Raw genomic sequence first — 12155 nt, 5'->3', positions numbered from 1 at the left:
CTGTGGCGACAGCCTCCTCAGTGTTTTCTTATCCCAATGTCCAGGATGTTATAAGTTTTCCCAAGCGCCTAGAGAGAATGTGAGCCGCTCCTTAGCCAGTGGGAACTTCAGAGACCATTTCCCCTTGCGTTGTGCCTCAAAACATTAGCAGGTCAGCTAGCACTCAGCCAAAGCCTTAAAGAGCGCCACCTGCAGACGGGAGATGCTGCCTGCAGCCCTGTTCCTCCCACACCCCTCTCCCAACCACGAACCCTTGGCTGTTCAGATTGTTTCAGTGGAGGACACCAACTGATGTTCACCAACTTAGTCCTTGCTTCGGTTTTTGCTTTATTTTTAAATTAATTGCTGCAAATAACCAGAAAAAAGAGGTGCTCTTGAAAACCCTTCAGAGCTAGCCACCTCTTTCAATAGTAGAACATTTCCATAAGAAAAACCAAAAAAGAAAAGAAAAAAAAAGAAGGAAAAAAAGGAAGAAAAAAAGAAAGCAAATTCCAATTTCCCACAGCAATGTCAAACAGAATAAATTTGCTGTGACTACCAAGTAAGTAAAGATTTTTCAAAAATTTGGATTTACCTTAAATTTTAATGATTTTTCTGCCCAAAGTGGCAATTACATCCCACAACCCTCCTCACCTCCTACAAGGGCAGCTTTATCAGATGCCGCAGGAAGAAGGCCAGAGCTGCCTTGCCCATCTACATACACAGAGGCTGCTCACAGCTCTGAGGATACAATCTGACATCTAGAAGACGCCAAGCCAAACAGCAGGCTCCTTGCCTGCTGCTTACCTACATGTCCTAACAACAAACAAATCGCTTTCTGAGGAGCACACAGTGGCTCGGAAAGGGTTCTAAATCCTTCAGACTCCTTCTTCAGCCCTCCCCACCCTTCGGCTTCAAGACCTAGCCCACTCTCCGCTCTAGATTCTAGAACCCACCACTGACGGCGTGCTGTGCTCTCCCTGAGCTACTGTCTGAATGTTCTCCCAGTCCACAGAGAGGACGCCATGGAAGTACCAGCCCTTGAGAGCTCTGACAGCCACAGACAAATTTAAAAATCATTCAAACGTGTTAATTGCATAAGCCAGGACTCATATTTTGCACTTTTCATCGTAATTTTCTGTTATTATGCCGAGCTGGGGCCAAGGGGAGCTGAGACTGATAGCAAGCACACTCAACTTACCTAGCGTGGGCAAAGCTCTGGGTTTGATCGTCAGTTTCAAAAAACTGTTTTAAAAAGCCCTCCACGTTCACATCTTGTCATTATTCTCTAAATACAGCATAACCACCATGTACATGCACGTGCATTGGGTCAGGTGATCTAAGTATCCCAGGGATGATGTCAAGTATGAGAAGCTACACACGGGGTGTAGATGGGTACTACTCCATTTAATATAAGAGATGACGGCACCCACTGATTTCCTATTAGAGTCAAACACAATGGATACTGGAGAGGGGGGAGAGAGAAGGAACAGGGGGCACTGTTTCCTAGGTCTTGGAGAGAGGAGGATCCTGCTGATTATTCTTATCTTCCTTGTATGGTTTTCTTCCATCTAAAATGTTGTCCCTGATCACCAGATATTGTTTATATAAGAAAAACTAGGAGAGCCAAAACATCCACTCAGCTCAGACACTGGCCTCATCCCCCCCATCTCCAAAGTCAAGTCCCTCCCCTTTTCCCTCCCACATGGTCTGTTTGGACTCACTTTATCTGAGGACACCCTTGCCTCCGTCTCTCTCCATTTTAGTCATTCCTCCCTATGGGGAGTGGGTATGACCTTCCCATTACACACTTCTGCACACAGACACTCCCCCAGAGTTGCCTGCGACCACTTGAAGTTCTTCTCTGAAGACCCCAGTGTCCTTCTGCGGTCTCTCCCACTTCTCCGCGCCTCCACTCTGTCGGTCTGTGCACCTCAATCCAGCACCAAGATCATGACATTTCATAATTTGCTTTCTGTTTCTCCCAATACCAAGCTATTCGACCATAACCTAGATGTTGGTACTGAACAAATGAATGGTTTGTAAAAGTAGAAGCTGAAACATTAAATACAGATGATATGTGTTAGCCACGTGAAATACTTGTATCTGGCTAAAGAAAGACTGGAGAGTAAATACTTTTAAATTATTCTTTTTGTTTGTTTGTTTTTGTTTTTCGAGACAGGGTTTCTTTGAGTAGTCCTGGCTGCCCTGGAACTCATTCTGTAGACCTGACTGTCCTCAAACTCAGAGACGGCCTGCCTCTCTCTGCCTCCCCAGGGCTGGGATTAAAAGCATGCACCACCACATCCAGCTTCTGAGCGGCTTTTCAAATCCATTGCTCATCCAATAAATAATTTATATGCAAGTTAGCAAACATTAACTACAGTTAAATCCAGGTAAAACGGAGAAGTCTGAAGTGAGGCCGTTCTCCACTTTCTAAATCAAACAAAAGTTCGGCACTCTTGACCGCCACACCGGCTGGACAGTCTTTCTCCCCCCCAGCCATACACGGCGCAGGCGCACAGTTACTCACTCGAGTTGAGGAGGATCATGGCCTTCACGCACAGATACTCTTTGTGCTGGAGTTTCAACTCACGGAACCTCGATGTCGTCGCCAGGAGCATGTCAAAGATTTCCAGAATCCCTTCTACGCACTTCCCCTCATCCCTGCAAGAGTTCATTTGGGGATTGAAGGAACACACAGCATTAGAGGGCCATCAAGAGATGACATCTTAGGCGTCATCCTGCACATCCCATGACTATGCCGAGGTATTAGGAAGAGCACACTTAAGAAGGGGAAGTCACTAGTACTGAGTCCATATAGGAAAACAAGGGATGCGTGGATGTAGGCTCATTGGTGGGACCCTTGCCTAGCTCTCAGGAGGCTGTGGGGTAAATCCTGAGCATTGAAGAAGGGAACACACAACACACTTCCTAAAAATTCTTAAACAGTTTTTTTTTCAGGCCAAAGTGTGCACCAGGGCTGCCTGTTTCCTTCTACTTCATTGCAGAAGGACTTCTTGGAGACACCATCAAGAGCCTTTGGCTTACATACAAATCATGGTAGTCAACCAGCCTTGCTGGAAGTGACTCGGGGTATTAAAAGTGAGATCCCACACTCTCCTCAGGAAGTACCAGTGAGGGGGTCTGTTAGAGCCAAACATTTCAAGAAAAAGAGACTTTCATGTCTTCACACATAGAGGGCTGAACTTAGACGCTGGTCTAGAAGCCAAGAGACATGGAAGCGGCATTTGAAGAAAGCAAGTGTGACAGAAATTACAGCTGAAGGTGGCTTAGTCAGGGAGGAAGCAGACACGGGGGCAGGTGTCACTTTCTTACTTTGACTTCCTGAAGTGGGCTTTTGTTTATTTAGGTTTGGGGTTTTTTGTTTTGTTTTATTGAGATAGGGTCTTACCATGTAGCCTAGGCTGCCCAGCTCCTGGTCTCTCTACCTCCACCTCTGAAATGCTGAAATTACAGATATGGGCCATGACACCCAGCCTGAAGATGGTTTTTAAACAAAGGTTTCAGACAAACCCTTTAAGGATGCCTTACAGGCATGAGCTGTTGCGTCTGTCTTTGAAATAAATGATTACACATGAAATAGAAAGCTTCATTTTCTATTTGCACCAGCTAGACACACATTATCCCACCCCATTGCTCTCAAAACGGTCTGTTCTCTCCAGCTGCAGAGTTACTAGGGCCTCGACTAGCAGTTAGACGATTTTGTACAAAGTCCTTCCAGTTCCTGAATACAGCCCACGGCAAAGGGGACCGTGGCAGAAACGGGTGCCTGTGGGGTCTGCTTTTACTCTCTAGACTATGAAGGGAGGTCGAAGTAAAGCAGCAAAAACAAACAAAAAACCTGACTGTGCACTGTCTGCTCTCACCCCCAAACCAGATCGTGTCCAGTGGATGTGGCATTTTAGGAGAGAACATCTGTAGAGATCCTGTGAACTGACACCCCTGGATGCTACCAGTCTGGCCTGCTAGGTGTTAGACAGCAACTCATCAGGATCCTGCATCCCACATCATTCAGACACACACAGACACAGACACAGACACAGACACACACACACACACACACACACACACACACACACACACACAGCCACAAGCATGCAACGGCTCACTTTGGCAGGTCAGCATGGGAACTTCTGAAAACAGCTGCATCTTCCCGCCAGTGAGGAGCTAAGGGACAAAACGCCGGTGTCCCCTAGAACTAACTCACAGGTAAAAACCATCTGGGAGAACAAGAGCCCTGGCAAAGAGGACCAAAATCTCCACAAACCCTGCTACTCCATGTGCCCCATCTTCATACTTCCCCCTAACCTCCTCCTCAGCTCTGAGTTCCTATAAGGGTGGCAGGAGCCCTGAACACAGTGAGTGGAAAGGAAGTACCTGCACACGGAATGCCCCTTGTGCCTAGCTGTCACCCCACTCTGCCTCTTGAAGGGTCACTGCTCGACTCACTTCCAGGTATTTGATAGCTGGAAAGCTGATCTGAATACATCACAAAAGAGGAAACAAACAGACACTAACACCTGCACTGATGCTTTCATTTTGTTTTGGTTATTTTGCCATTTTTGAGACAGAGTCTAATTTGTAGCCCAGGCTAGCTTCAATCTTGTAACTCTCCTGTCTCTGCCTTCCCAGAACTAGTAGGTGTGTGGAGGCTCCCATGCCCAACTGTGAATTGATGGTTTAATAGTTTGACTCTTTATTCTTCTGTAAAATTCAAACTCAAGTGAACTTATGTACAGTTATGAAACATATGCTTGTGTGCACACACGCACGCATGCGCTCTCTCTCTCTCTCTGTTTCTCTCCCTTCCTCCCTCTTACTCCCCCAAAGGATAAATCAATTCAGCTGAAATCAATCCTATTTTCTAGAAGTTGCCACTCATACAAAAGAAAAGGCAATAAATATCAGGATTAATAGCCATTTCCACAAATGAAAACATTCCGTTGCAATAAAATTAATGCTTCAAATCTACGTTGTTTAGGTATTGGGGCATCTGAAGCCCAATACACATTGCAACTTCAAGTAATCCACACATGTACCTTATAGAAAAAGTTCCAGTCTAAGCAACCTAAAGAACCAGGCCTGGCTTTTTTCCTTCTAGCAGGTGAGACAAGCAACCATCGCATCTCATGTAGGTTTCGAGTACTTTCGATGACATCATAGGCTATAGAATCCACATACATTTTTAGAAAATAAACGAGCTGTGTAGGGACATAAAGTGCACCTCCCAAGTGGCTCTGAATAACGCCCTGCTTTGAAATGAGTCATGCCAAATAAAGTGAGGAAGGACGGCTACAAACCGATGAGCAGATCCATGCCGTTCATCTCCCAGTTAGGGATTGGAACCGAGTTAGCAGTAAGAAGGCAGGGGCAGGGATGGAGAGATTAAAGATAGAGGCATGATTGGAATGTTAGCAAGCGACACGTCAGTCAGTCAGCCAGCCTATCTAGAGAAGTACACTTCAAGCTAGCGTCAACTAAAGATTAAATTAGCAATCACATTAATTAATTGCTTTTTCATAAAAGAAAAATAACCATTTGATACAATGGTAAAATACTGAGTGGGCTTGTCTTGCTTTGCCATTGCCTATTTTCCACCTGCATCTTTATTCGCTGGGTTTCACTCCAGTTTCTCTCTGTAGGTGTGGCAACTGGACAAGGGTAAGAGCCCAGTTGATGGCTAAGCACATGGGAGAGACTTCATAAATATTAAACCAAAATGAAATTACTTGGCTACAAAGGGTAAATTAAAATTTGGGAGTAAAAGTCTATGATCTTCAAGAACATTCAGCTTATCAATACTGAGTATGAATGCAGCCCCTAAGAACATTCATAGCCATAGGCGCCGAAGAGGCCTGTCGGGGTTCAGGGTGGGCTCCCAGCCCAGCTCCAATGTCCCGTGATAGCTCTGAAGACAGTTTCCTGGTGATGCTGGCACAAAAAAAATACCAGTATGCACTGTTCATTTAAATTACATTGGATCTGAATGTCTGTGTATGTCTATCTGTGTATGTGTATATGTGTCTGTTTGCCTGTGTGTATGCATGTGTATATCTGTTTGTATGTATATATGCCTTGTATGTCTCTGTGCTTATGGGTATGTGTGTATGTCTGTCACTATGAATGTATGTATATGTATGTGTATGTCTGTGTGTATGTGTACGTCTGTCTGTAAGTATGTGTATATGTGTGTATGTCTGTGTGTATATGTGTATATGTCTGTAAGTATGTGTGCATGTGTATGTATGTGTGCATGTGTATGTCTGTAAGTATGTGTTTATGTGTATGTCTGTGTGTTTGTATGTGTGTGTATGTCTGTGTATGTGCATGTGTACGTGTGTGTGTTATAGTTAAAGGTAAAATAGTTTTGTAGAGTTAGTGCTCACCTTTCACCACATAGGTCTGAGGGATCAAACTCAGGTCATCAGTCTTGATGGAAAGTTCCTCTACCTGACCCATCCTGCCAGCCACATATAGATTTTTCAGCAAATAGAAGCTCAGGCTCCACACCGGAGCTTCACATGAATTTGTTTCTGATGGATGCCCAAAGAACTACCTTGTTACGAGCAAGCCCAAATCACTGGGGTTTCCCTTCAGCCTCAGTACACTCGTGGTTTCTGCTTCATTTTGTTTTCTATAGAAATCTCGATGAGAATGAATGGGCACAGGTAAGGGGATTAACTCAGCGGTAAGGGTCTGCTTAGCAAGCAAAAGGCTCTTGGTCTTGTGCCCAGCACCAAAAATAAACAAAAAACAAAAGCACAACAATAAAAAAAATGTTTAGTGCTTGCATTCATGTGAATGCTCTGGCCCACTGGGCGGTGGTGGCGCACCCACTGAGGAAGGCTAAATTTACCCCCATACATGTTCTCCAGCTACTGACTCGGTGGCTGAAACACGAGATTTGGCCTCCACCTCGAAACTGAAACCGAAAGTAAAATCATTTTAACTCCACTACACGTCGATGGGTAGAACAGCTAACGTAGCAGGATTACATGTTTAAATGTGTGTTTGTGAGGCAGAGTGAACGGATGAGACAATGGCCAGGCTGGGCATCTGACCTTTCGGCTTGACTGACGACCCTGCGGTGACAGGAGGAGCGGGTTGAAATAGAATAGGTCACACACAGGGCTGATGGGCAGAAATAGAACAGATCCTAAGGCTGTGTTCTAAGGCAAAACAACAAATTATGAATCAATTTGCTTTTGGCCTTCTCTTTCCGTTTCTGACTCTCTTTCCCACGGGGGCGATGGGCTAGGTGTACGGACTCTAGATCCCCTCCTCTCCACGAGCACTCACTACCCCGGCCTATAAATCAATCACCTCACTTCCCATTTCCTTAACTGAAGACCTGGAATGAGGAGCGGCGTTCACTCCAAAGGGGCTTTTGGAAAGATTAAATAAGGCGACACAATCAAGTTCTTAAGAGAGTACCCGGCACACACCGGCTAAAAAGTTAGCTACGTAACGGTCAGTGGAGGGTCTGGTACCTGCCCCACTGCTCTGGCCTCCCAGAGCCTCCCTCGCCCGGTCACCACTTGGGCTTGCTCCTGCCCAAGCCACATGCCATGCTGCAACTCTTCCCACAGGGTCTGCTCCACCAGAACACCTCCATTACTCAGACCAGTGCTCTCTGTCAAGGCCATCCATGACAGCAGGCAGAAGGGATGCTGATACCTTGGGGCAGCACTCTTCGTCTGCGCAACGTGCCAGTGAGGGTCTTCGGGTGACCTACAGCGGTAACAGGATGACGATGCGAGAGTTGGGGCGGGCACTTTAGGCTCACAGCACCAGGCATCCTCCTGCCCTTGTGCCCGGTCTAACGTGCTGAACACTTAAACGCTAGTCCTTTTCTCGTGGAGATTTTTCCAAACCACTCAGAGTTTTCCATTTTTCCCTATAACAAAGCTTGACTGTTGGTGAACAATTTAGCTTCCGTAAACAGTTCAACTGAATCAAGGTTTAGCTCCTACTGTCTGCATCTTTAAAAGAAAAGGAAGTGCGACTACTCTGTTAGACCATGTCATGTCCCCACAGCACGGCCATGTCCCAGTGTCTGTCAACTTTCATCGGGCCTTAGTAACAAGCCCTCCCACCACATGCTCCAAAATGCTTCTAGAGATAAATGGCACTATTAGCATTAAAGCTATAGCCCATGAAAATAAATTTGGGGAGGGGGTCGTAAGAATTTTATCACCTATCCAGAGATGTTACTTGTCACTCAACAGTGGGACAACTTAAGAATCTAATGTGAGAACAGAATTTCTAAAATAAATAAATAAACAAAACTCTGTTGGCTGTGTACTCGGTGGCCCACACCCTACAGGAAACAGTCCCCTGCCACAGCCCTGGCCTGGACTGTCGATGCACCACTGACTGGACCGGCTCATGGGACATGACCCCTGGTACCCATGCCCTCTTCTTGGTGGGCTCTTGACACACTGAAGGAGTGGACAGTGTCATCACCCCCTAATTGCCCTTTCAGGTGTGAGAATTTAATTGCAGCACCTGGGGCTTGGTTCCCACTCACTTGGCTTAGTCAAACAGATCAGAGAGAAAATGCAAAGCATTTTTTTTTTCTCACCTATCCAGAACGAGGTCTGGAGCAAAGATGAGCTTCCCTGGGTGGTCGATAGAGCGCCACATCAGCCCCACCATTAACACCTCCATCCAGCAACTTTCCAAGAGCCGGACTTGGTCCAGTAGGCTGAGCTCCACAAAACCTAGGGAAACAAGAGTCTGTGAAACACACCTCACCCTCAGCAACCCGTTTCTGTACAGACAGAACGGCAAGTCATTAAACGCCAAGGAAACCCAGGCAACAAAGGGAAGTAATCAGTGTTTCAAAGAGGTGATTCAAAGTGTTGTTGGTGGAAGGAGCCTCAGCTGTAAAACTTGCAGTTTCCAGCCTCCAACCCCTCCAGAAAATAAGCAAACTCTGTTTAATATTTCTAAAGAATCACTGGTTCCCCCAGACAGATGCCAGAAAGGGCCCAAAAGGCAGAGTTAGGCTTGTTAGCTATGGCTATACTGTCCAAATAATTCCTGAGCCCTGCTGAGGAAACCAAAGCTCAGCTGCCAACCAGAGGGGCTGTCTGTCTGTCTGTCCCAATACATGGTTTGGAGGGTGGATGGATGGGGTAGGTGGAGTCTAGATGACCAGGGGTGGAAGGTCAAGCAGAGAGTGTCGCCAGCCCCCGCAGAAAGCCAAAATAGGTTTTCCGAACATTGAACACTTCCCATGCAGAATTAGGACTGTTCTGGGTGGGGGAGCTGTCTCCAGGTGATCCTTTTCTAAAGAGCAAACATAACAACCAAAGGCTTGAATTAGTCACAGCACTGGAAGGAAACACAGAATCTCTGGGGAGCAAATGCCTTTAGCACAAGGCAGAGGACATAGGAACTTCTTTCGTAACACACACGCACTGTGCGAACACAGCAGACAAAGGCACAGCCTTGGAGTGAAATGGATTCTGGTTTTAATTATCAGCTTAGCCCCTCCCTAACGTGTGTGCGTGTGTGTGTGTGTGTGTGTGTGTGTGTGTGTGTGTGCTCCTGCGTGCACACACACACACACACATGGTCACATGCTAGACAAGTGTTCTACCACTAAACTACATCCCTATCCCCTTCCTCCAGATGAGTTCATCTCTTGTCAAATCTGTTTTTCCTGTAGGTAAAATGGAAGTGACCTTGCCTCCCCCTGAGAATTTCCTATAAGTGAGATGGCGTATACATATTTTACCAGTGTTCCTACAATACAAAGCCGCACACGCTCAAGTCTTCGGATAATGGTTCTGTAAATGTGCACAACGGAGAAGTGAATGGAGCATGAATGTAAAGATGGAGAACTCCGAAGCTGGGGAGATGGCTCAGTCAGTAAAGGGCTTGCTAGGAAATTATAAGGACCTGAGTCTGATCCTCAGTAACTATGTGTTATGCACTTACAATCTCAACACTAGAGAGAAAGAAACAGAAAGATCTCTGGGGTTCACTGGGCAGCCATTCTAGCCAATCAGTGAACTCCAAGTTCAGTGAGGGAGCCTGTACCAAAATATAAGGAGGCAAGCAATCGAGGCAGACGCCAGTGTCAACCCCTGGCCTCCAGAAACTCGTGCGCAGCATGCATGAACACACTCATACACATGTATGCACCACACACAGATGGACTAATCCACATGGCTATGCTCAGTTCAGGTCCTGATACATGGACACCCTCCAGTGTCACTCACAGCCATATGTAAGACTCCTACAAAGTCTTTCAAAATGCTGCGCTTGAAGAAAGATTAATTGGGTGGGGGGAGAACCAAACGGCTTCCCCTAGTCAGGAATCTCTCATCTCCATTTTTCCTGTGAGATCCTGCAAATGGTGTTTGGAAAACACGTGAAATAAAAACTAGAGGAAAGAGCGTTGGTGTTTTTCTTCTCTGGCAAACAGCAGACAAAATGAAATAACTCTGGCAAAGGTGGAGACACTAGACAAAACAAAGCTGGAAAGGAGATCTCCAGAAAGCTCAGAAGGCGTGGGGCCCAGCCAGCAATGGCTACCAGAGACCCGTGCACCTGGAAACGTGGCTTCCAAAACTCTTCCTCCATCTACTCAGACAAAGTTTTACAATTTGCCTAAAACAGTTACTGCCCCCGCTGCCCCATGGCCATGGGAGCCTTGGCTTAGAATTCAGAAAGTGTGTGTGTGTGTGTGTGTGTGTGAGAGTGAGAGAGAGAGAGAGAGAGAGAGAGAGAGAGAGAGAGAGGCCTATTTATTTCTTATATGGTTGTAGAAGAAGTAGATGGCCCACCCTGTGAGACCCTCATCTCAAACCAGAACAAAATGTAGGGCCGTGCCGTGTCTCAGCCAATAAAACTGCCTTTCATGCAAGCCTGATGTTGAGTTGGATCCCTGGGACAAAGGTCGAAGGAAAGATCTGACCCCTGAGAGTTGTGCTGACTCTGCACAGGTGCCACGGTGCACGGACACTCACACACACCACAGACACACTGCACATGCACACCAGTGACAATAGCAATGGTAGTAATAAACATACGCTTATAATGATATTTTTAAAAATGGGTGCATTTAATAAACCTCACCTATTCAATATCCTAGCTCAGTCTAGCCTACCTTACACGTGCTTAGAATAGAATACGGTTGGTCAGCTTACAGATTGGTAAAAGCATTTGAAACAAGGCCTGTGTTCTAATAAAGCATTGAATAGCTCAAGCGATCTCTTGACTCTTATACTGAAGGAGAAAACCGGAGAGAGTAAAAGTGCCTATTTCTAACCGTCACACCCACAGTGAAGGACTGAGAGCTAAACCATCGTAAGCTGGGAACTGGGGACAAATGGGCCTGGGGACATAACGACTTTCTAGGAGGAAAAGGTGCATATCCTGCATGGCCGCATTTTGATAGCAGGAAGATTTACTGGCCCATTGATTCACAATACTTCAGCTGCTGATTTACTCTATACAATACCAATTCTTTCTCTACCGGAGTCATGTTTTATAAGTCCCTGTTTAGCATCTGATAAGCCTTATACTTCTACGTGAAACTGGCTCTATCCTGTCCTGACCTGCCATGCCCTTCTCACCAGCTGAGACATCAATAGCCAGGGACTGGTCAATGTGGAATCCGCATTTCTACCTTTTAACCAGGCCCTAAGACTCTAGATTTGCCCAAGTGACCCTGAGTCCAGTTCCAAAGCCTGGGTAGGTCCCTTCTCAGACCACACCTGGGCACAAGACGTAAGTAACAGGCATTGTCTGCTGGAGATGTGAACATTATCAGTGTTACAGTGTGTGCAGGATGAGTCTGCGAGACAACAAAGAGAGTCAGGTATAGAAAGAGGCTCTATACACCACTTCCTGACCTACTCTATCTGATAAAACTTGAGAGTCTGGGAATTCTAAACAGAATCTAAAGTCCAGGACATATTAAGGTTATATATGTCAATATATAGGACAAAGAAAACACCATTGTTATGTTACAAATTTTGCTGAGCAGTTAAGAGCAAGTACTGCTCTTGCTGAAGACCTAAGTTCAATTCCCAGCACTAGGCTGAGCTCAGTTCCTAGCAACTACATTGAACATCATTACCTGTAACTCCAGTTTCAAGGGATCTGACATCTCTGGCTTCCTTGGGCACCTGCAG

General features: G+C 46.0%; 1 protein-coding gene across 2 annotated transcripts in view; it reads right to left on the bottom strand.

The window, feature by feature from the left end:
- Positions 1–12155, bottom strand: part of Esr2 (estrogen receptor 2) — a 48633-nt gene that overhangs the window by 6891 nt on the left and 29587 nt on the right. The window contains exons 6-8 of one of the 2 annotated variants that reach the window (XM_075947446.1): positions 8588–8726; positions 7681–7734; positions 2513–2646 (exon numbers count right to left, since the gene is read on the bottom strand). In XM_075947446.1, the coding sequence (XP_075803561.1) occupies positions 2513–2646; positions 7681–7734; positions 8588–8726 (327 nt within the window). The remainder of the gene's footprint in view (positions 1–2512; positions 2647–7680; positions 7735–8587; positions 8727–12155) is intronic. The other variant, XM_075947447.1, reaches the window with a different exon arrangement.

This window comes from Microtus pennsylvanicus, chromosome 14 (genome assembly GCF_037038515.1).
Source record: "Microtus pennsylvanicus isolate mMicPen1 chromosome 14, mMicPen1.hap1, whole genome shotgun sequence".
Lineage (NCBI taxonomy): Eukaryota > Metazoa > Chordata > Mammalia > Rodentia > Cricetidae > Microtus > Microtus pennsylvanicus.
Note: the sequence above shows the minus strand (reverse complement) of the source record. Positions and strands in the feature narration are given on the sequence as shown.